Below are 20,222 nucleotides of genomic sequence, written 5' to 3'. Positions count from 1 at the left end.
CCCACAGTAGTCTTCTGAGAGAAGAGGCCAGGCCATTGAGCCATGTTAAAGTCGCAGTCTGGGATCTGGCAATCTGTTCAATGATCATATTCATTATCTGTTGTTCTTCAAATCCCAGAATGTAGTTTTAATGGAGCCTTCCGCCATTAGCTAGCTAATTAAATCATATGGGGATGACCCAATGCCTTTTGTTTGAATCATTTCACAGCTCTTTACATTAATAAAGGCATCGTAATGATATCCTGCAGAGCACACACTTCAAACCTTCCACTGGGAAGTTATCTTGGGGTTTTCATACGCAATCCTACATGTAATTATGACCATGTTCATGCTGTGTACTTGTGTGTGTGTGTGTGTGTATGTATACTTGTGCATGTCCTATCTAGTACCTGTCCCTCAGGCAATTATAATGGGCTGGCCAGTAGTTAGTGAGTGAGTGAGTGAGTGAGTGAGTGAGTGAGAGAGAGTGTATCTCTCTGCTATCTAGTACTAGGGCTGTGTGTATCTCTCTGCTATCTAGGACTAGGGCTGTGTGTATCTCTCTGCTATCTAGTACTGTGTGTATCTCTCTGCTATCTAGTACTAGTGCTGTGTGTATCTCTCTGCTATCTAGTACTAGTGGTGTGTGTATCTCTCTTCTATCTAGTACTAGGGCTGTGTGTATCTCTCTGCTATCTAGTACTAGGGCTGTGTGTATCTCTCTGCTATCTAGTACTAGGGCTGTGTGTATCTCTCTGCTATCTACTACTAGGGCTGTGTGTATCTCTATCTACAACTAGGGCTGTGTGTATCTCTATCTACTACTAGGGCTGTGTGTATCTCTATCTACTACTAGGGCTGGCACCGTTCCCATATATGGGTGAAGACCGTCGTGAAAATAAAATAACTGCCAAATGTCTTATTTTAAATCATTTTTTTTGTGGATGAACAGCTGACTGAAGATGGGACAGACGGTTCATTCCGTTTCTGTGGTAACATGGACTCTTTACAAAACCAAACGATTATAAACGGTGACCACGGGCAGTTGGTTGACCATCACAACCTTATGTCTAGTACCTGTCCCTCAGGCAGTGCTAGCGGCTTGGCCAGGTCCTCTCCCTGGGCGTACAGCTGCAGCAGAGCGGTCAGGTCCCGGCTCCTCACGGCATCGTACACACGCCACGGCTCACCGTCCTCCCGGTCCCTGTGCAGCACGTAGCGCCGGTCCACGTACTTGGCCACGATATACTCCTTCCTGGCATTCCTGGTTGCACAACGGGACAGAGCCATAGGTATGCAGCAACTGGTTAACTATATCCTCCATGTTGGCACCAGCAACTGGTTAACTATATCCTCCATGTTGCCACCAGCAACTGGTGAACTATATCCTGCATGTTGGCACCAGCAACTGGTTAACTATATCCTCCATGTTGGCACCAGCAACTGGTTAACTATATCCTCCATGTTGGCACCAGCAACTGGTTAACTATATCCTCCATGTTGGCACCAGCAACTGGTTAACTATATCCTCCATGTTGGCACCAGCAACTGGTTAACTATATCCTCCATGTTGGCACCAGCAACTGGTTAACTATATCCTCCATGTTGGCACCAGCAACTGGTTAACTATATCCTCCATGTTGGCACCAGCAACTGGTTAACTATATCCTCCATGTTGGCACCAGCAACTGGTTAACTATATCCTCCATGTTGGCACCAGCAACTGGTTAACTATATCCTCCATGTTGGCACCAGCAACTGGTTAACTATATCCCCCATGTTGGCACCAGCAACTGGTTAACTATATCCTCCATGTTGGCACCAGCAACTGGTTAACTATATCCTCCATGTTGGCACCAGCAACTGGTTAACTATATCCTCCATGTTGGCACCAGCAACTGGTTAACTATATCCTCCATGTTGGCACCAGCAACTGGTTAACTATATCCTCATGTAAGGCACCAGCAACTGGTTAACTATATCCTCCATGTAAGGCACCAGCAACTAGTTAACTATATCCTCCATGTAAGGCACCAGCAACTGGTTAACTATATCCTCCATGTAAGGCACCAGCAACTAGTTAACTATATCCTCCATGTAAGGCACCAGCAACTAGTTAACTATATCCTCCATATTGGCACCAGCAACTAGTTAACTATATCCTCCATGTTGGCACCAGCAACTAGTTAACTATATCCTCATGTAAGGCACCAGCAACTAGTTAACTATATCCTCATGTAAGGCACCAGCAACTAGTTAACTATATCCTCCATATTGGCACCAGCAACTAGTTAACTATATCCTCCATGTTGGCACCAGCAACTAGTTAACTATATCCTCCATGTTGGCACCAGCAACTGGTTAACTATATCCTCCATGTAAGGCACCAGCAACTGGTTAACTATATCCTCCATATTGGCACCAGCAACTGGTTAACTATATCCTCCATGTTGACACCAGGGTTGGGTTCAATTCCATTTCAATTCAGTCGATTCAAGAACTGAATTGAAATGGAATTGACCCCAACCCTGGTTGATACCAAACGTTTTGTTACAACATTCTCACTTCAACACTTGAATGTCATTGTTTTGGAATGTTTTGGTGCCAATATGGCTTCTGTCAAAATGTGTTGTTTCAAACCAAGTTTGCCCCACCAATGAGAACATGATTGAAGTATGAGGCATATAATGGACTTACATGTCACTCTGGGGGAGGGGTTTGATGGAATCATTGGGAAGATTGGCCTCCATGATGTCATTGAAGCGGGTGTTGCCTATACTGACTGCCAGCTGTGGACAGATGGAGAGTGGAGGCGTTAGGATACAAGGTATGTGAGTACAGCTGTATAGGGACTAAACTTTCAGCGCATCAAATACCACATATCTAACCCATGCCATTATCATAACTATAAACCAAGTTAGCATGCTGAGCTAAAGCCAAAGCAGAGCTCAGCAAACTAACGCTTGTTTAGAAATGGAAGTGTGTGTGTATAGGTCAGTGTGTGTGTGTATTGGGACTAAGACGGGGTCAACATTACTAGTAGTTCGGAGGTGCTGAGCATGTCCAGCGTGAGGGACTGGATCCTGGAGTAGTGGACTCCCAACTCCCTGTGGATCCCAGAACACTCTATACACGTCAGGATGCCCAGGTTAGTGGAGAGCCACGTGGGGTCTGTTGACAACACAGGGACAGAACATGAGGAGTACAGTTAACACTGGATTTACACTGAAGCAATAAGGCCCGAGGGGGTTTGGTATACGGTCAATACACCTGGGCTAAGGTCTGTTCTTAGGCATGACGCAATGGAATTAGAACAGTAAAAATAAATGTTTTGTCATACACATGGTATATTGTCTATTATAAAGTGGTTCGGACTCTGAAAGCTGATTGGCTGACAGCAATTGTATATCAGACCGTATACCACATGTATGACAAAACAATTTACTGCTCTAATTATGTTGGGAACCAGTTTATAATAGCAATAAGGCACCTCAGGGGTTTGTGATATTTGTCCAATATACCACTGTATCCAGGCACTCCACGTTGAGTCGTGCAGAAGAACAGCCCTTAGCCGTGGTATATTGGCCATATACCACACCCCCATGTTCCTTATTGCTTAAATATACCACGGCTGTCAGCCAAATCAACATTCAGGGCTCGAACCAACCAGCCCTACTGGCTGTGTCCTGATTCTCCACCCTTCTCTAAGTGTGGAGACAGGACAAGAGCACATCCTGAAGTTTTTCGATGAATCCTCCCACTGACTCCTGTCTCCTGTCCACCAGTCTCACCGTGGGCTCCACAGTCGGCACAGGCCTCGTTGCCGGGCATGTGTCTGAGCTCGGTGATGACTGCCCTGGCCAGCTCCTGCAGCCCGGAGTCCTGGAACTGCGGCTGGTCCCCTCCCAACACTGTGTTCAGGGCTTCCTCCTTACTGTTCTGCAGCACCGACACCCAACTGGGGGGGGGGGGGGGGGGGGGGGGGGGGGGAGAGATTAAAACAATACAATATAGTGTTTATACAGTTATGTATTGTAGTACAAGTCATTCTTTCTGGAAATGTCTTCCTGATTTTTTTATGGATCTACAACAACCGTTTATTTTTTATTTTTAATGAAACTACTATGGTGGTCTACATTCTGTGCTTCAAAAGCACGGACTGCCCACATGATAGTCCTGTGTGCAGCTGTGTGTCTTTAACCCAAGTATATAATTGTACCACTGAGAGCTTGGCACATTCACACTGCAGTAAACCTCCTTTCTCTTTCTCATCCCTCTCCTCAATTTTTCTTTCTTTTTGTTGTTTTTGTTTCAGCTGACCCTCCTTCTTCTTCTCCTCCCCACAGACACAGATGACATCCGAAGGTTTGATCCTGAGGCCCACACAGAGAGAAGAGGAAGAGGGGCTCCCGAGTGGCGCAGCGTCATCCCGAGTGGCGCAGCGTCATCCCGAGTGGCGCGGCGTCATCCCGAGTGGCGCAGCGTCATCCCGAGTGGCACGGCGTCATCCCGAGTGGCGCAGCGTTCTAAGGCACTGCATCTCAGTGCTAGAGACGTCACTACAGACCCTGGTTCGATTCCAGGCTGTATCACAACCGGCCGTGATTTGGAGTCCCATAGGGCGGTGTACAATTGGCCTAGTGTCGTTAGGGTTTGGCCGGTGTACGCAGTCATTGTAAATAATATTTTTTTCTTAACTGACTTTCCTGGTTCAATAAAATAAAAAGAGGAGAGAAACCCCCTACTCAGCTCTGTACGCTCCAGAGAGAGGTCCCAACCCAAACTAGATCCCTCTCTCGTGCAGTTGAGTTTCCACCTCATTTTGTGGCCAGTAAGCTTGATGCCCTCAATCTCACACAAAGTATCAATGAACCTACCAGGTACCACCCCAAAGCCGTAAACACGGGCACCCTCATAGATATCATCCTAACCAACTTGCCCTCTAAATACACCTCTGTGCTGTTTTCAACCAAGATCTCAGCGATCACTGCCTCATTGCCTGCATCCGTAATGGGTCAGCGGTCAAACGACCTCCACTCATCACCGTCAAAAGCTCCCTGAAACACTTCAGCGAGCAGGCCTTTCTAATCGACCTGGCCCGGTTATCCTGGAAGGATATTGACCTCATCCCATCATGCCTAGTTATAATTGTTTTTAAATGCCTTCCTCACCACCTTAAATAAGCATGCCCCATTCAAGAAATTTAGAACCATATAGCCCTTGGTTCTCTCCAGACCTGACTGCCCTTAACCAACACAAAAACATCCTATGGGGCTTTGCATTAGCGTTGAACATCCCCCGTGATATGCAGCTTTTCAAGGAAGCTAGAAACCAATATACACAGGCAGTTAGAAAAGCCAAGGCTAGCTTTTTCGCGGGGAATTTTGCTTCCTGCAACACAAACGCAAAAAGATTCTGGGACACTGTAAAGTCCATGGAGAATAAGAACACCTCCTCCCAACTGCCCACTGCACTGAGGATAGGAAAATTTCAAAAAGCATTTTTCTACTGCTGGCCATGCTTTCCACCTGGCTACCCCTACCCTGGTCAACAGCACTGCACCCCCCACAGCAACTCGCCCAAGCCTTCCCCACTTCTCCTTCTCCCAAATAAAGAGAAAGAGCTGCAAAATCTGGACCCCTACAAATCAGCCGGACTAGACAATCTGGACCTTTTCTTTCTAAAATTATCTGCCGAAATTGTTGCAACCCCTATTACTAGTCTATTCAACCTCTCTTTCGTGTCGTCTGAGATTCCCAGCTGCGGTCATCCCCTTCTTCAAAGGAGGGGACACTCTTGACCCAAACTGCTACAGACCTATATCTATCCTACCCTGTCTTTCCAAGGTCTTCAAAAGCCAAGTCAACAAACAGATTCAGAGCTGGTCATGGGTGCACCTCAGCCACGCTCAAGGTCCTAAACGATATCTTAACCGCCATCGATAAGAGACATTACTGTGCAGCCATATTCATTGACCTGGCCAAGGCTTTCAACTCTGTCAATCACCACATCCTCATCGGAAGACTCGATAGCCTTGGTTTCTCAAATGATTGCCTGGCCTGGTTCACCAACTACTTCTCTGATAGAGTTCAGTGTGTCAAATCGGAGGGCCTGTTGTTCGGGCCTCTGGCAGTCTCTATTGGGGTGCCACAGGGTTCAATTCTTGGGCCGACTCTCTTCTCTGTATACATCAATGATGTTGCTCTTGCTGCTGGTGAGTCTCTGATCCACCTCTACGTAGACGATACCATTCTGTATACATCTGGCCCTTCTTTGGACACTGTTAACAACCCTCCAGACGAGCTTCAATGCCATACAACTCTCCTTCCGTGGCCTCCAACTGCTCTTAAATACAAGTAAAACTAAATGCATGCTCTTCAACCGATCGCTGCCTGCACCTGCCCGCCCGTCCAGCATCACTACTCTGGACGGTTCTGACTTAGAATATGTGGACAACTACAAATACTTAGGTGTCTGGTTAGACTGTAAACTCTCCTTCCAGACATCAAACATCTCCAATCCAAAGTTAAATCTAGAATTGGCTTCCTATTTTGCAACAAAGCATCCTTCACTCATGCTGCCAAACATACCCTCGTAAAACTGACCATCCTATCGATCCTCGACTTCGGCGATGTCATTTACAAAATAGCCTCCAATACCCTACTCAATAAATTGGACGCAGTCTATCACAGTGCCATCCGTTTTGTCACCAAAGCCCCACATACTACCCACCACTGCGACTACCCACCAGTACATAGCCCATCTATAATTTAACCCAAACAACTACCTCTCCCCCTGTCTTTATTTATTTTGCACCCCATTATTTCTATCTCTACTTTGCACATTCTTCCACTGCAAATCTACCATTCCAGTGTTTTACTTGCTATATTGTATTTACTTCGTCACCATGGCCTTTTTTTTTGCCTTTACCTCCCTTATCTCACATAATTTGCTCACATTGTATATAGACTTATTTTTCTATAGTATTATTAACTGTATGTTTGTGTTACTCCATGTGTAACTCTGTGTCGTTGTATCTGTCGAACTGCTTTGCTTTATCTTGGCCAGGTCGCAATTTTAAATGAGAACTTGTTCTCAACTTGCCTACCTGGTTAATTAAATAAAGGTGAAATAAAAATAAATAAAAAATAGTGGTGGCAGCATCATGTTATGGGGATGTTTCTCATCGTCAGGGACTGGGGCACTTATCAGGATAGAAGAGAAGATGACTCGAGAAATGTATATATAAGTCCTTGAAGCAAATCTACTGCCCTCTGCAAGAAAGCTGAAACTGGGAAAGAAGTTCACCTTTCAACATGACAACGACCTGAAGCACACAGCCAAAGCTACAGTGGAGTGGCTAAGGAATAAAAAGGTAAATGTCCTTGAGTGACCCAGTCAGAGCTCCGACCTAAATCCAATCGAAAATGTGTGGCACGACTTGAAGATTGCTGTCCAAGGAACTTGAAAGTACAGTTTTGTAAAGAGTGGTCCAATATTGCCTAATCTAGGTGCGCAAAGTTGGTAGAGAGCTATCCCAAAGGCAATCACAGCTGTAATGGCTGCCAAAGGTGCTTCCACCAAGTATTAATTCAGGTGGGCGGAGACTTATCCAATTGTGATGTTTCAGTTTTGTATTTTTAATACAGTCCCCCCCCCCCCCCCCCCCCCCCCCCCACACACACACACAAAAAAATTGCCTTAAGTCTGGTGTGTAGAAGAGTGGGAAAACATGCTTTATTTAAATGCATGAAACTCTGAGGCAATGACAAAGGAGAAAAAAATTCACAGAGGTATAGACTTTCTATAGGCACTGTATGTTGAAGAGGGTGGGGCTCAAGCTGCATCCCTGTCTCACCCCACGGCGCCAATTTTAACAGCACACGTGTAGTTCGTATGTTTTCTTTCTACCTATCTCGGTATCTTTTTCTATTTCTCTTTCTGAAAGAAACATATTGTATCTCTTTCTGAAAGAAGATCTACTTTGTATTCGTTCTCCTCTCTGAAAAAAATACTATATTGTAATCTTTTGCTATTTTTGAAGGGAATTTCGCTCTCTTTCTGAATGACAAAGTCACTGTCCTTATCTACACATCGGTGTATCTGGAACGATGCTTGTATAGAATCTAGGAGGGATGTCAGTGTATTTGGAACAATCATAGAAATTGAAGGAATAGAACGGGCTTGGAACCTTTAACCGCAATAGCTGCCTGGTATTGTGATGCAACAATTTCCATGGTAATGTAGAATGTTTATCCAAATTATGTTAATTGATGTGGCTCATGCAATGGAAATATTTCAATAGTCAGTTGAGGTGATTCAACAAATCACCGTACAGATTGATGGGTACACTTGCTTTTACTTCCTGCTTTGCTCCTATGGGTACAATCGCAATGGCTGCCAGTCCTCCCATTACGCCACCATTGACTTGAATGGGGATGCCCGTTCTATTCATTAAAATTCTATGGGAACAATACTTGTGTAGAAACAAGGAGGGATTCCAGTGTATTTAGAACAATACTTGTATAGAAGAGAGGAGGGATTCCAGTGCTCTGCTTACATCATGCATTCCTGCTCGTCCTCGGCTTGGAAATGGTACGTCCGATTATCTGGAGAGAGGAACGATAGGTGTGAATTTAGAGGGAGAGGAGAGAGAGAGGAGGACGACAGAGAGAGAGTGCAGTAGGCTACATTCCGAGGGATACATGCAAGGGGAAAACCTGATCCACAGACACAGAGAGAGGATCGGTTGAGGGAGACTCGTCTCTCTGCACGTCTTTCCATTACATACACAGGCTCAGACACACACACACACAGACAGGAAAATGCACTTGCACACAGCTCAGACCATAGTTATGTGGAGAAAGGTGAGAGGTCAGTGGTGAGAGGTCAAGGAGGGGTGAACCTACGTGTGACCAGGTCAAAGGTCCTCCTCTCATCGGGGTTGGGGCGCACCTGACAGGTCAGGAGGTTGAGCTTCGCCGGTGGTCGGTTGATCTGTGGAACCAACGACACTGGGGTCAATTCCCACCCTAGGGCTGACCCAAACTTTACTACGCTGGCTCAGATGCTAGCTTCTCACATCATCTTTTCCAGAATGGTCCCAACAACTATGGAATACGCACTGTATTCAGGAAGTGTTCAGGCCCCTTCACTTTTTCCACATTTTGTTACGTTACAGCCTTATTCTAAAATGTATTAAATATATGTTTTTCCTCATCAATCTACACACAGTATTCCATAATTACAAAGCAAAAACAGGTTCATACATTTTTGCAAATGTATAAAATAATATAACTGAAATATCACATTTACATAAGTATTCAGACCCTTTACTTACTACTTTGTTAAAGCACAGCCTCAAGTCTTCTTGGGTAGGACACAACAAGCTTGGCACACCTGTACACCAGCTATTTTCAGGTCTCTCCAGAGATGTTAGATCAGGTTCAAATCCGGGCTCTGGCTGGACCACTCAAGGACATTCAGAAACTTGTCCCAAAGCCACTCCTGCGTTGTCTTCTCTGTGTGCTTAGGGTCGTTGTCCTGTTGGAAGGTGAACCTGGAGCAGGATTTCATCAAGGATCTCTCTGTACTTTGCTCCGTTCATCTTTCCCTCGATCCTGACTAGTCTCCCAGGCCCTGTCTCAAAAAAACATCCCCACAGCATGATGCTGCCACCACCATGCTTCAACGTAGTGATGGTATTGGCCAGGTGATTAGCGGTGCCTTGTTTCCTCCAGAAATTCAGGCCAAATTCAGGCCAAAGAGTTCAATCTTGGTGTCTTTTGGCAAACTCCAAGCAGGCTGTCGTGCCTTTTACTGAGGAGTGGCTGCTGTCTGGCCCCTCTCCCATAAAGGCTGGATTGGTGGAGTGCTGCAGAGATGGTTGCCTTTCTGGAAGTTCCTCCCATCTCCACAGAGGAACTCTGGAGCTCTGTCAGAGTGACCATCGGGTTCTTGGTCACCGTGCTTCTACCCCGATTGCTCAGAGCTGGCCAGGTGACCAGCTCTGGGAAGAGTCCTAGTGGTTCCAAATTTCTTCCATTTAAGAATTGTGGAGGCCACAGTGTTCTTGGGGACCTACAATGCTACAGAAATGTGTTGGTACCCTTCCCCAGATCTATGCCTCAACACAATCCTGTCTCAGACCTCTACAGACAAAAAACGTTGTAGAAACATCTCAAGGATGATTAATGGAAACAGGATGCACCTGAACTCAATTTGGAGTCTCATAGCAACAGATCTGACTACTTATGTAAATAAGGTATTTTTTTAAAGAAAATTTGCTACAATTTCTAAAAAGGCGTTTTTCCTTTGTCATTAAGGGGTAATGTGTAGATTGATGCAGAACATATATATATTTTATACATTTTAGAACAAGGCTGTAACGTAACAAAATGTGAAATTAGTGAAGGGGTCTGAATACTTTCAGAGTATGCATTACTAGGGCAGCCCAGTCCAGCCTGGCTTAACTATAGTACATTTCAAGAGCATCAGCAACCTGGCGACTAGGGCTGTCCCCAACAAAAATCTTGGTCAACAAAGAGTCGTCTGTTCTTTCGACCAATCGACTGATTGAAATATAGGCCTAAGTAAGTGGCGGTATTAAGACTAAACAGGAAGCGTTCTCAGGCCTACAGCTCGATGGTGGTTACACAAGGCTGCTATACAAAGGCTACTAATGACAGTGACATTACTTATTATTAAAATGATGGTCATAATAATAGATGGCAATAAGGAGATCAAGGAAAAAGGAGGGTTATTATTATTATAAATAAAATTATAAAACGGACAATTTGAAACGATGCTAAATAAATGATAAATAATACCAGAGAGGCTGGTCTAATGAAAAGAAGAGTCAAGCCTTTATTTCAGCACAGCAAAGATTAAAAACAACCGCACTTGTGAAATTGTTGCATGAGGCTTGGTGCTTATGGAATCAGTAGGCTATTACACAAACGGTCAAACAGGCAACAGAAGCAGGATCTGTCATCTTTCTGTAGATATACAGTACTAGTCAAAAGTTTGGACACACCTAATCATTCAAGGGTTTTTCTTTATTTTTACTATTGTCATTGTAGAAAAATAGTGAAGACATCAAAACTATGAAATAACACATATGGAATCATGTAGTAACCAAAAAAAGTGTTTTAAAAAATATATATATATATATTTGAGATTTTTCAAAGTAGCCACCCTTTGCCTTGATGACAGCTTTGCACACTCTTGGCATTCTCTCAACCAGATTCATTAATTAACAGGTGTGCCTTGTTAAAAGTTAAAATAGTGATATTTCTTTCCTTAATGCATTTGAGCCAATCAGTTGTGTTGTGACAAGGTAGGGGTGGTATACAGAAGACAGCCCTATTTGGTAACAGACCAAGTCCATATTATGGCAAGAACAGTTCAAATAAGCAAAGAGAAATGACAGTCCATCATTACTGTAACACATTGTAAGTCAATACGTAAAATTAAGAATTTTTAAGTTTCTTCAAGTGCAGTTGTAAAAACCATCAAACGCTATGATGAAAATGGCTCTCGTGAGGACCGCCACAGGAAACGAAGACCCAGAGTTACCTCTGCTGCAGAGGATAAGTTCATTAGAGTTACCAGCCTCAGAAATTTCAGCCCAAATAAATGCTTCACAGAGTTCAAGTAACAGACACATCTCAACATCAACTGTTCAGAGGAGACTGCGTAAATCAGGCCTTCATGGTCGAATTGCTGCAAAGAAACCACTACTAAAGGACACCAATAAGAAGAAGAGACTTGCTTGGACCAAGAAAAATGAGCAATGGACATCAGACCGGTGGAAATCTGTCCTTTGGTCTAATGAGTCGAAATTTTAGATTTTTGTTTCCAACCGCCGTGTCTTTGTGAGACGCAGAGTATTGTAGGTGAAGCATGGAGGAGGTGGGATAGTGTGGGGGTGCTTTGCTGGTGATACTGTCTGTGATTTATTTAGAATTCAAGGCACATTTAACCAGCATGGCTACCACAGCATTCTGCAGCGATACGCCATCCCATCTGGTTTGCACTTAGTGGGACTATCATTTGTTTTTCAAAGGACAATGACCCAACACACCTCCAGGCTATGTAAGGGTTATTTGACAAGAAGGAGTGATGGAGTGCTGCATCAGAGTACCTGGCCTCCACAATCACCCGACCTCAAACCCATTGAGATGTTTTGGGATGAGTTGGACCGCAGAGTGGCGGAAAAGCAGGCCACAAGTGCTCGGCATATGTGGGAACTCCTTCAAGACTGTTGGAAAAGCATTCCAGGTGAAGCTGGTTGAGAGAATGCCAAGAGTGTGCAAAGCTGTCATCAAGGCAAAGGGCGGCTACTTTGAAGAACCTAAAATATAACATATTTTGATTTGTTGACCCCTTTTTTGGTTTCTACATGATTCCATATGTGTTCGTTCATATTTTTGATGTCTTCACTATTATTCTACAATGTAAAAAAAAAGAAAAACCCTTGAATGAATAGGTGTGTCCAAACTTCTGACTGCTATACATGCTACCGTACATGGTTGATTTATAAAATCAGGCAAATTTAACAGTTAGGCTGTTAATTACAGACCTAATTAAGTTGTGGTTTCCTCTCTCCTCTCTTTTCTTAGACAATTAAGGCAAGGGCTGTCACCTCCTAACTCTGCTGCTGCTTCCGCCTCATTCTCAACACCAATATGCTGGTTAACTTTGCTATTATGCACATAGCAACATGGTCTAGGAAAAAAACGCCAATTCAACAGCGCACTGATGTGTTTCAGAACCACGGACGGCGACCACTATCCAACGCGGGACAAAGTGCATGTTATAAAATAATATTTTTTATTTATTTATGAACCATTGTTCATACACAATATAACTATATACATTTTTAGTAGCACATGTCTTAGAGTGATGGACTGTTCCATCCCCACAGCCTCCACAATTGATCAGTCCACTCAGACAGGCATCAATCAGACAGGTGTCTTGTACACCATGAATGTATTTTTTTCATCATTTTTGCTACTGCTCGACTAAAGAAATCTCAGTTGACTAACAGCCTATCGACCAAACAATCGACCCGTCGACTAAATGGGGTCAGCCCTGTTGGCGACTGATTTAAAGTTACAGGTAGTCAGGTATACACTAGTTTGAGGATTACTTTTGGCACTGAGCTTTACTGTATGGTTTATATACTGTATTGGGTACAGGATATGAGAGGTGAATGAGACGTCAACTAAAAGAGTCTCACCGTGCTGTGAGAGATGGTCAGACAGCCGTACTTGACACCACACTTCCTCTTCTGCCACACCTTCCTAATCCTGGATGGATGGGAGGGAGGGAGGGAGGGGAGGGATGGTTTGGGAGGGAGGGAGGGAGGGAGGGAGGGAGGGAGGGATGGTTTGGGAGGGAGGGAGGGAGTGAGTGAGTGAGTGAAAGAGAGAGGGAGAGACTCAGACCACATTCTAAGTCAGGTATAACTTACTGTATATCTACAGTACCATCAAGCTTACTCATCATATCTAGGAATACAAGTTTGTTTCCCCAACTGACTCACATCCCCCCTATGTTATCACACTGTAATCTAACGCTCTGAGAACAAGGAGAGAACAGGGGAGAGAGGGGCTGGAATGGAGACATAGGCCTGTTTTAGACTTCCAGGCTACCCCTCTCTCTCTTCTTTCTCCTCTCTCTTTACTCTCTTTCCCTTTCTCTCTCTCCTATCCCCCCTCTCTCTCTCTTTACTCTCTTTCCCTTTCTCTCTCTCCTATCCCCCCCTCTCTTTCTTTCTCCTCTCTCTTTAATCTCTTTCCCTTTCTCTCTCTCCTATCCCCCCCTCTCTTTCTTTCTCCTCTCTCTTTACTCTCTTTCCCTTTCTCTCTCTCCTATCCCCCCTCTCTCTCTCTTTACTCTCTTTCCCTTTCTCTCTCTCCTATCCCCCCCTCTCTTTCTTTCTCCTCTCTCTTTACTCTCTTTCCCTTTCTCTCTCTCCTATCCCCCCCTCTCTTTCTTTCTCCTCTCTCTTTAATCTCTTTCCCTTTCTCTCCTATCCCTCTCCCTTTTCTTTCACTTTCTTTCTCTCTCTCCTCTCTTTCTCTCTGCATGACATGGGTTAGCTGGAGTAGCTGGATCCACTCATCCAGCCAGGCCTCTTTGCCAGGATCCAAACCCCAGAATAATGAAGACCAGCTGGGGCTGACATAGCACTGTGCCCCCACCCCTCCCCCCAGCCTCTCCATAATGTCACGCTCCACCCTGCTACATACCCTAACCCTGCTGAGGCCTAACCTTAACCCTAACCCTGCTGAGGCCTAACCTTAACCCTAACCCTGCTGAGGCCTAACCTTAACCCTAACCCTGCTGAGGCCTAACCTTAACCCTGCTGAGGCCTAACCTTAACCTTAACCCTGCTGAGGCCTAACCTTAACCCTGCTGAGGCCTAACCTTAACCCTAACCCTGCTGAGGCCTAACGCTGCTGAGGCCTAACCTTAACCCTAGCCCTGCTGAGGCCTAACCCTGCTGAGGCCTAACCTTAACCCTAACCCTGCTGAGGCCTAACCCTGCTGAGGCCTAACCTTAACCCTAGCCCTGCTGAGGCCTAACCCTGCTGAGGCCTAACCTTAACCCTAACCCTGCTGAGGCCTAACCTTAACCCTAGCCCTGCTGAGGCCTAACCCTGCTGAGGCCTAACCTTAACCCTAACCCTGCTGAGGCCTAACCTTAACCCTAACCCTGCTCAGGCCGATTTTTACTTGGAGAAGTCTAAGAGATATTTGACTCCGACTCATCATCAAGTCCAAACTTCCGTGGTAGTTCAATGGTTAATCTCGTCCGTACCTGTACTCGTCACAACCATAAAACAGCCTGTGGAATCCTAGCCTAGTTCCGGGTTGGTTTGTGCCGTCTTGCCAAATCAAATGTGTGCTAGCTTATCATATAGCGCTGCCTCCCTTAAACTTGCCTGACTTGGCTTGAACCACGGTCCTCTGTCTCACCGACACGTGACTGCCCGCTTGACAACCTGGCTGTGAAGTGAGCTCACAGCACGTTCTAATCTCTGTTACACAGGCTAACAGAATCCTCCTATTGGGGTTAATGCTGGAAGTGGAGCCTTGTGTGTTTTCAGTACACGGTCAATATATATATATATATATATATATATATATATATATATATACAGAACCACCACACACATATATATATATATATATATATATATATATATATATATATATATATATATATATATATATATATATATCAGTATTTTCTGACAGACTCACCCGTCACTCCTCTTCTGTAGGAAGCCTGACTTCTCCGTACCGTACTTCTTGTTGCCTTGAGGCTGGTGGATGCTGTAGCCGTTACCAGAGTTCTTTCTGGTCAGGTACTCCTGGGACAAAACGGGAGAAAAATACTTTATTACAATATATATTGACTATGTTTAGTTGAAAAGATACCAGTTAAAAAAAAATGTTTAACCACCGACCAGGGTTGTGTTCATTAGGGCAAGTAATGGAAGATGTTTAAAGCATTTTCCTAAGGAAAATGAACACTTCTTATTGGACAAGCCCAGGTCGTTCCACTCTCTGTTTCGGTCAGTTTTCTTCCGTTTGGTGCCTAATGAACAGTACCTCTTTCCCCTCCATCTGTAGCAGCAGTCTTAGGGAGTCTCGTAGCTGAGAGAGCTGTCTCACCTCTTCATCCTGGTCCTGACGCACCTACACACACACACACACATACACACACACACACACACACACACACAAGACAGGTCAGCTTGCTAGCTGAATGCAATCTACTGTAGCTAATATATAAACAGACACTGATTTGGCTAATGTATTGGGAGCATTTGGAGGGAGTTGCTGGTGCACTAGCTTTTGACAACACCAACTGGGAATGGGTAGCTTTCCTGATATGTTCCCAATCAATGGGTGTGGACAGCAATTAAACCAAGCTTTGCATAATGTTGCAAAATAAAGTGTAACAGAGCATCGTAGAACAGTCTTTGGGTTTCTGGGTCCCCATCTTAGCCTGGTCCCATATCAATTTGTGCCGTCTTGCCAAATCAAACAGGATAACAACACAAAAACGTTTAGGTGAACCGTGAAAAAGTCCCAACAGGTTTCTTTTCCATAATTCTTCCTTGAACCTGAGAAACAGAGTGCCCGAGCTTACCCCTTTTCCAACCATGAAGAGAAGAACCACCGACACTCTCATTAAACTCAAGTGTCCATTACTAACACTGTGCTTGATATGAGAGAGAGAGAGAGAGAGAGAGAGAGAGAGAGACTAGGTGGAAAAGGCTCAGCATAACCACCACACCATGTCATTTAAGGTGGACCAGGCTCAGCAGAACCACCACAACATGTCATTTAAGGTGGACCAGGCTCAGCATAACCACCACACCATGTCATTTAAGGTGGACCAGGCTCAGCAGAACCACCACAACATGTCATTTAAGGTGGACCAGGCACAGCATAACCACCACACCATGTAATTTAAGCTGCTGCTCCAGTTTCAACTGTTCTGCCTGCGGCTGACCTGACCTGTTCACCGGACGTGCTACCTGTCCCAGACCTGCTGTTTTCAACTCTCTAGAGACAGCAGGAGCGGTAGAGATACTCTTAATGATCGGCTATGAAAAGCCAACTGACATTTACTCCTGAGGTGCTGACTTGCTGCACCCTCGACAACTAATGTGATTATTATTATTTGACCAGGCTGGTCATTTATGAACATTTGAACATCTTGGCCATGTTCTGTTATAATCTCCACCCGGCACAGCCAGAAGAGGACTGGCCACCCCACATAGACTTGTTCCTCTCTAGGTCTCTTCCTATGTTTTGGCCTTTCTAGGGAGTTGTTCTTAGTCACTGTGCTTCTACACCTGCATTGCTTGCTGTTTGGGGTTTCAGGCTGGGTTTCTGTTCGGCACTTTGAAATATCAGCTGATGCACAAGGGGCTATATAAATAAATTTGATTTGATTTAAAGTGGACCAGGCTCAGCATAACCACCACACCATGCCATTAAATACTTCCACACCACTGCCATGTAACCTTGACAACCATAACCGTTACCGAGTGATAGTCTCCTGGTTTGGCAGTTGGGGGATATGGGCAGGAAAATGTAAGCTTTGTCTGGTTTGTAAAACCTGTCTAGGCGATTATAGCGTAAGGGACCTTACTTCCAATAAAATTGATGAATAATTTCGGTTTCCCTTTCGGGAATGAAGGGGCAGTTATAGGAATTGCATCAAATAGTGGACAGACCGTGGGTTGGGAAAGTCTGGGAGGAGAGATGAGGTTGAGGTTTAGGAGGTCTGTCTGCTGCGATGCATAATCTGTTAGTGTCTGTACAGGACTTCAGTAGCAGCTGATGACTAAGGTCCAGTTGGAGTTGGAAGTTAGTGTGTGTGTGTGTGTGTGTGTGTGTGTGTGTGTGTGTGTGTGTGTGTGTGTGTGTGTGTGTGTGTGTGTGTGTGTCTGTGTCTGTGTCTGTGTCTGTGTGTGTGTGTGTGTGTGTGTGTGTGTGTGTGTGTGTGTCAGACAGACAGACAGGTAGGTAGGTAGGTAGACAGACAGACAAAACAAAACATAGCGGTTGTTACTACCATGTGCACCGATGTAGCCAGCTTCTCCACAAAGGGACTAAGGTTCTCGGCAGCTTTCAACCCGTCCTGGAAAAAACTGAGATGATACAACAATACTGAGTCATTGGTGGATGTCGACCATAACACTCAGGTACACATATAACATATGCAACAAAATTGTTAAGTGGCAATACCTAGTAAAAGGAAGCCAAAGCCAAACAGCCACAACATTTGACACCAGAAACCACAGTAACATTCCTGTGGTAAGATCTTGGTGCTGTTACTATGAGTAGTAGCTGGGAGATATGAAAGCCATACGCTTCCCATAAGGCCAAATGAGTACTCTTACGATTCACACTATAGGACCAACCAGAACCGTACTGTCTTTGATATGACATTTTCCTAAAACGTTTTATTTTCGACTATAACCAGGCCAGTGCAGTACAGCTCGGCTTGGCCCAGTAGCGTGAAAAAGGGGCATTAAAGCATAAAAGGAGAAATTACTTGAGCTGGGCCTGGAAGTACTTGATGAGACTCTGGAGCAGGTCTGGACCCTGACGTACCCTCAGCTCCTGGATCTTCAGTAGATACTGGAAAAACCAGAGGACGTAGTACTGGATTAGTAACCATGGTTACAGAGCTGGTTTCAGGTTCAGAAACGGTCACCCTGGTTATAAACCGTTGGGTATCATTTTAGTGATTTAACCAGTCACTAATTAAATCACGGTAGGAGAAATGTACTGTCTGTTCAGGAAAAACTCCTGGTCTTAGTTGTAGCCTGTAACTTTTTCCTGGTCAGGACACATGGGCAGGAAAAATGCTGGAATTTCATATAAACAAGTCTCTTGGTGCCACAGACAATATGCTTCTCCTAAACATGACATAGCATAGAACAGTTTCAGGGTGTGTTTCTTCCCTGATCCATTTTTAAACTGTTTGAATGGTTTTAAAAGTTGCTTTAAAAGGAGAATGCCTTGGTGACAGCCAGCTGTAGGAGCTCTATGCTGTTTTTGGAAGGAATGACTGCAGTCTACTGTGTCTCTGCTCCATAAAGCCTTGTTTAAAGCTGTCTGTCTGCGGCTGTGCGGGGTCATGTTTATGATGCACCAAAATGGGGCAAAATGGACTGAAACGGCCCACTGGGCAAAAACTGGTAGAATCAACATCATTTCATTTCATTTCCACATCATTTCAATCAAAACTAAATCAGTGTGATGATGTTGAATCAACGTTGAAAACAGATTGGATTTGCAAAACGTAAATCAACGTAAAGACTGTTTTTTTACCCCATTTTTATGCTAAATCCAATGGCATGGTGACAACTCAACCAAATGTAAATCAAAACTAGACGTTGAACTGACGTTTGTGCCCATTGGAAGGGATGTACAAGCTCGACTTATCCAAAAACGTATTTTCGTTTTCAGTTGCATGTTTTCAAATGTTTTCTGTTGTGTGCCATAACGAACATGACCCAGACAAGGGCCATGGAGAAGAGAGGGAATTCTCCTCCTCTACTCCTCCACCCATCTCAGCAGCTGGCCTCACAGAGAGAGTCCAACTAAAGAGTAAATTCCCCTATGCTTGTAAAGTGTAACTGTGGACTTGAACTTTAACTGAGCTTAGCATTGGTTTCAGTGCCATTTCCAATCTGTGCTGCACATTTTACATTTCACAGTCTGGTCTGGGTCTGGCTTCCTCCCCCACCTTGACAAGATCTGTGCTGCACATTTTATATTTCACAGTCTAGTCTGGGTCTGGCTTCCTCCCCCACCTTGACACGATCTGTGCCGTTCAGGGGAGAAATTGTCCATATGCACAGATCTAGAATCAGATTCCCATCCACCAAACCTACCCATAAGTATTAGTGGAATAAGTGGCATTAGCGACGTTTGCGGTATTAGTAGTGGTGTTAGTGGTAGTAGTGGTAGGAGTAGTGGTGTTAGTGGTAGTAGTGGTAGGAGTAGTGGTGTTAGTGGTAGTAGTGGTAGGAGTAGTGGTGTTAGTGGTAGTAGTGGTAGTAGTGGTGGTGTTAGTGGTAGTAGTGGTAGGAGTAGTGGTGTTAGTGGTAGTAGTGGTAGTAGTAGTGGTGTTAGTGGTAGTAGTGGTAGGAGTAGTGGTGTTAGTGGTAGTAGTGGTAGGAGTAGTGGTGTTAGTGGTAGTAGTGGTAGGAGTAGTGGTGTTAGTGGTAGTAGTGGTAGGAGTAGTGGTGTTAGTGGTAGTAGTGGTAGGAGTAGTGGTGTTAGTGGTAGTAGTGGTAGGAGTAGTGGTGTTAGTGGTAGTTGTGTTAGTAGTGGTGTCAGCGGCGTTAGCAGTGTTAGCGGCGTTAGTGGCGGTAGTGGTGTTAGCGGCGTCATCAGTGGCGTTAGCGGTAGTAGTGGTGTTAGCGGCATTAGCGGTAGCAGTGGAGTTAGCGGCATTAGCGGTAGCTGTGGTGTTAGCGGCGTTAGCGGTATCAGCGGCGTTAGCGGTATCAGTGGCTTTAGCGGTATCAGTGGTGTTAGCGGTATCAGTGGTGTTAGCGGTATCAGTGGTGTTAGCGGTATCAGTGGTGTTAGCGGCATTATCCGTGTTAGTGGTAGTAATGGTGTTGTGTTAGTAGTGTTAGTAGTGGTAGTATCAGTGTTAGTACTGGTATTAGCTGTGTTCGCAGTAGTGG

At 44.8% G+C, this 20,222-nt stretch overlaps 1 protein-coding gene across 3 annotated transcripts in view; it reads right to left on the bottom strand.

Annotated features, from left to right (window-relative positions):
• LOC110498167 (arf-GAP with SH3 domain, ANK repeat and PH domain-containing protein 3) overlaps window positions 1-20,222 on the bottom strand; it is a 59,364-nt gene that overhangs the window by 15,488 nt on the left and 23,654 nt on the right. For all 3 annotated transcript variants that reach the window (XM_036955141.1, XM_036955142.1, XM_036955143.1), the window contains 11 exons: window positions 18,071-18,156; window positions 17,588-17,663; window positions 15,607-15,693; window positions 15,256-15,365; window positions 13,223-13,292; window positions 8,889-8,976; window positions 8,540-8,588; window positions 3,771-3,937; window positions 3,017-3,150; window positions 2,677-2,768; window positions 1,057-1,243 (listed from right to left, as the gene is read on the bottom strand). In XM_036955141.1, the coding sequence (XP_036811036.1) occupies window positions 1,057-1,243; window positions 2,677-2,768; window positions 3,017-3,150; window positions 3,771-3,937; window positions 8,540-8,588; window positions 8,889-8,976; window positions 13,223-13,292; window positions 15,256-15,365; window positions 15,607-15,693; window positions 17,588-17,663; window positions 18,071-18,156 (1,146 nt within the window). The remainder of the gene's footprint in view (window positions 1-1,056; window positions 1,244-2,676; window positions 2,769-3,016; window positions 3,151-3,770; window positions 3,938-8,539; window positions 8,589-8,888; window positions 8,977-13,222; window positions 13,293-15,255; window positions 15,366-15,606; window positions 15,694-17,587; window positions 17,664-18,070; window positions 18,157-20,222) is intronic.

Source organism: Oncorhynchus mykiss, chromosome 19 (genome assembly GCF_013265735.2).
Source record: "Oncorhynchus mykiss isolate Arlee chromosome 19, USDA_OmykA_1.1, whole genome shotgun sequence".
NCBI classification, from domain to species: Eukaryota; Metazoa; Chordata; class Actinopteri; order Salmoniformes; family Salmonidae; genus Oncorhynchus; species Oncorhynchus mykiss.
Note: the sequence above shows the minus strand (reverse complement) of the source record. Positions and strands in the feature narration are given on the sequence as shown.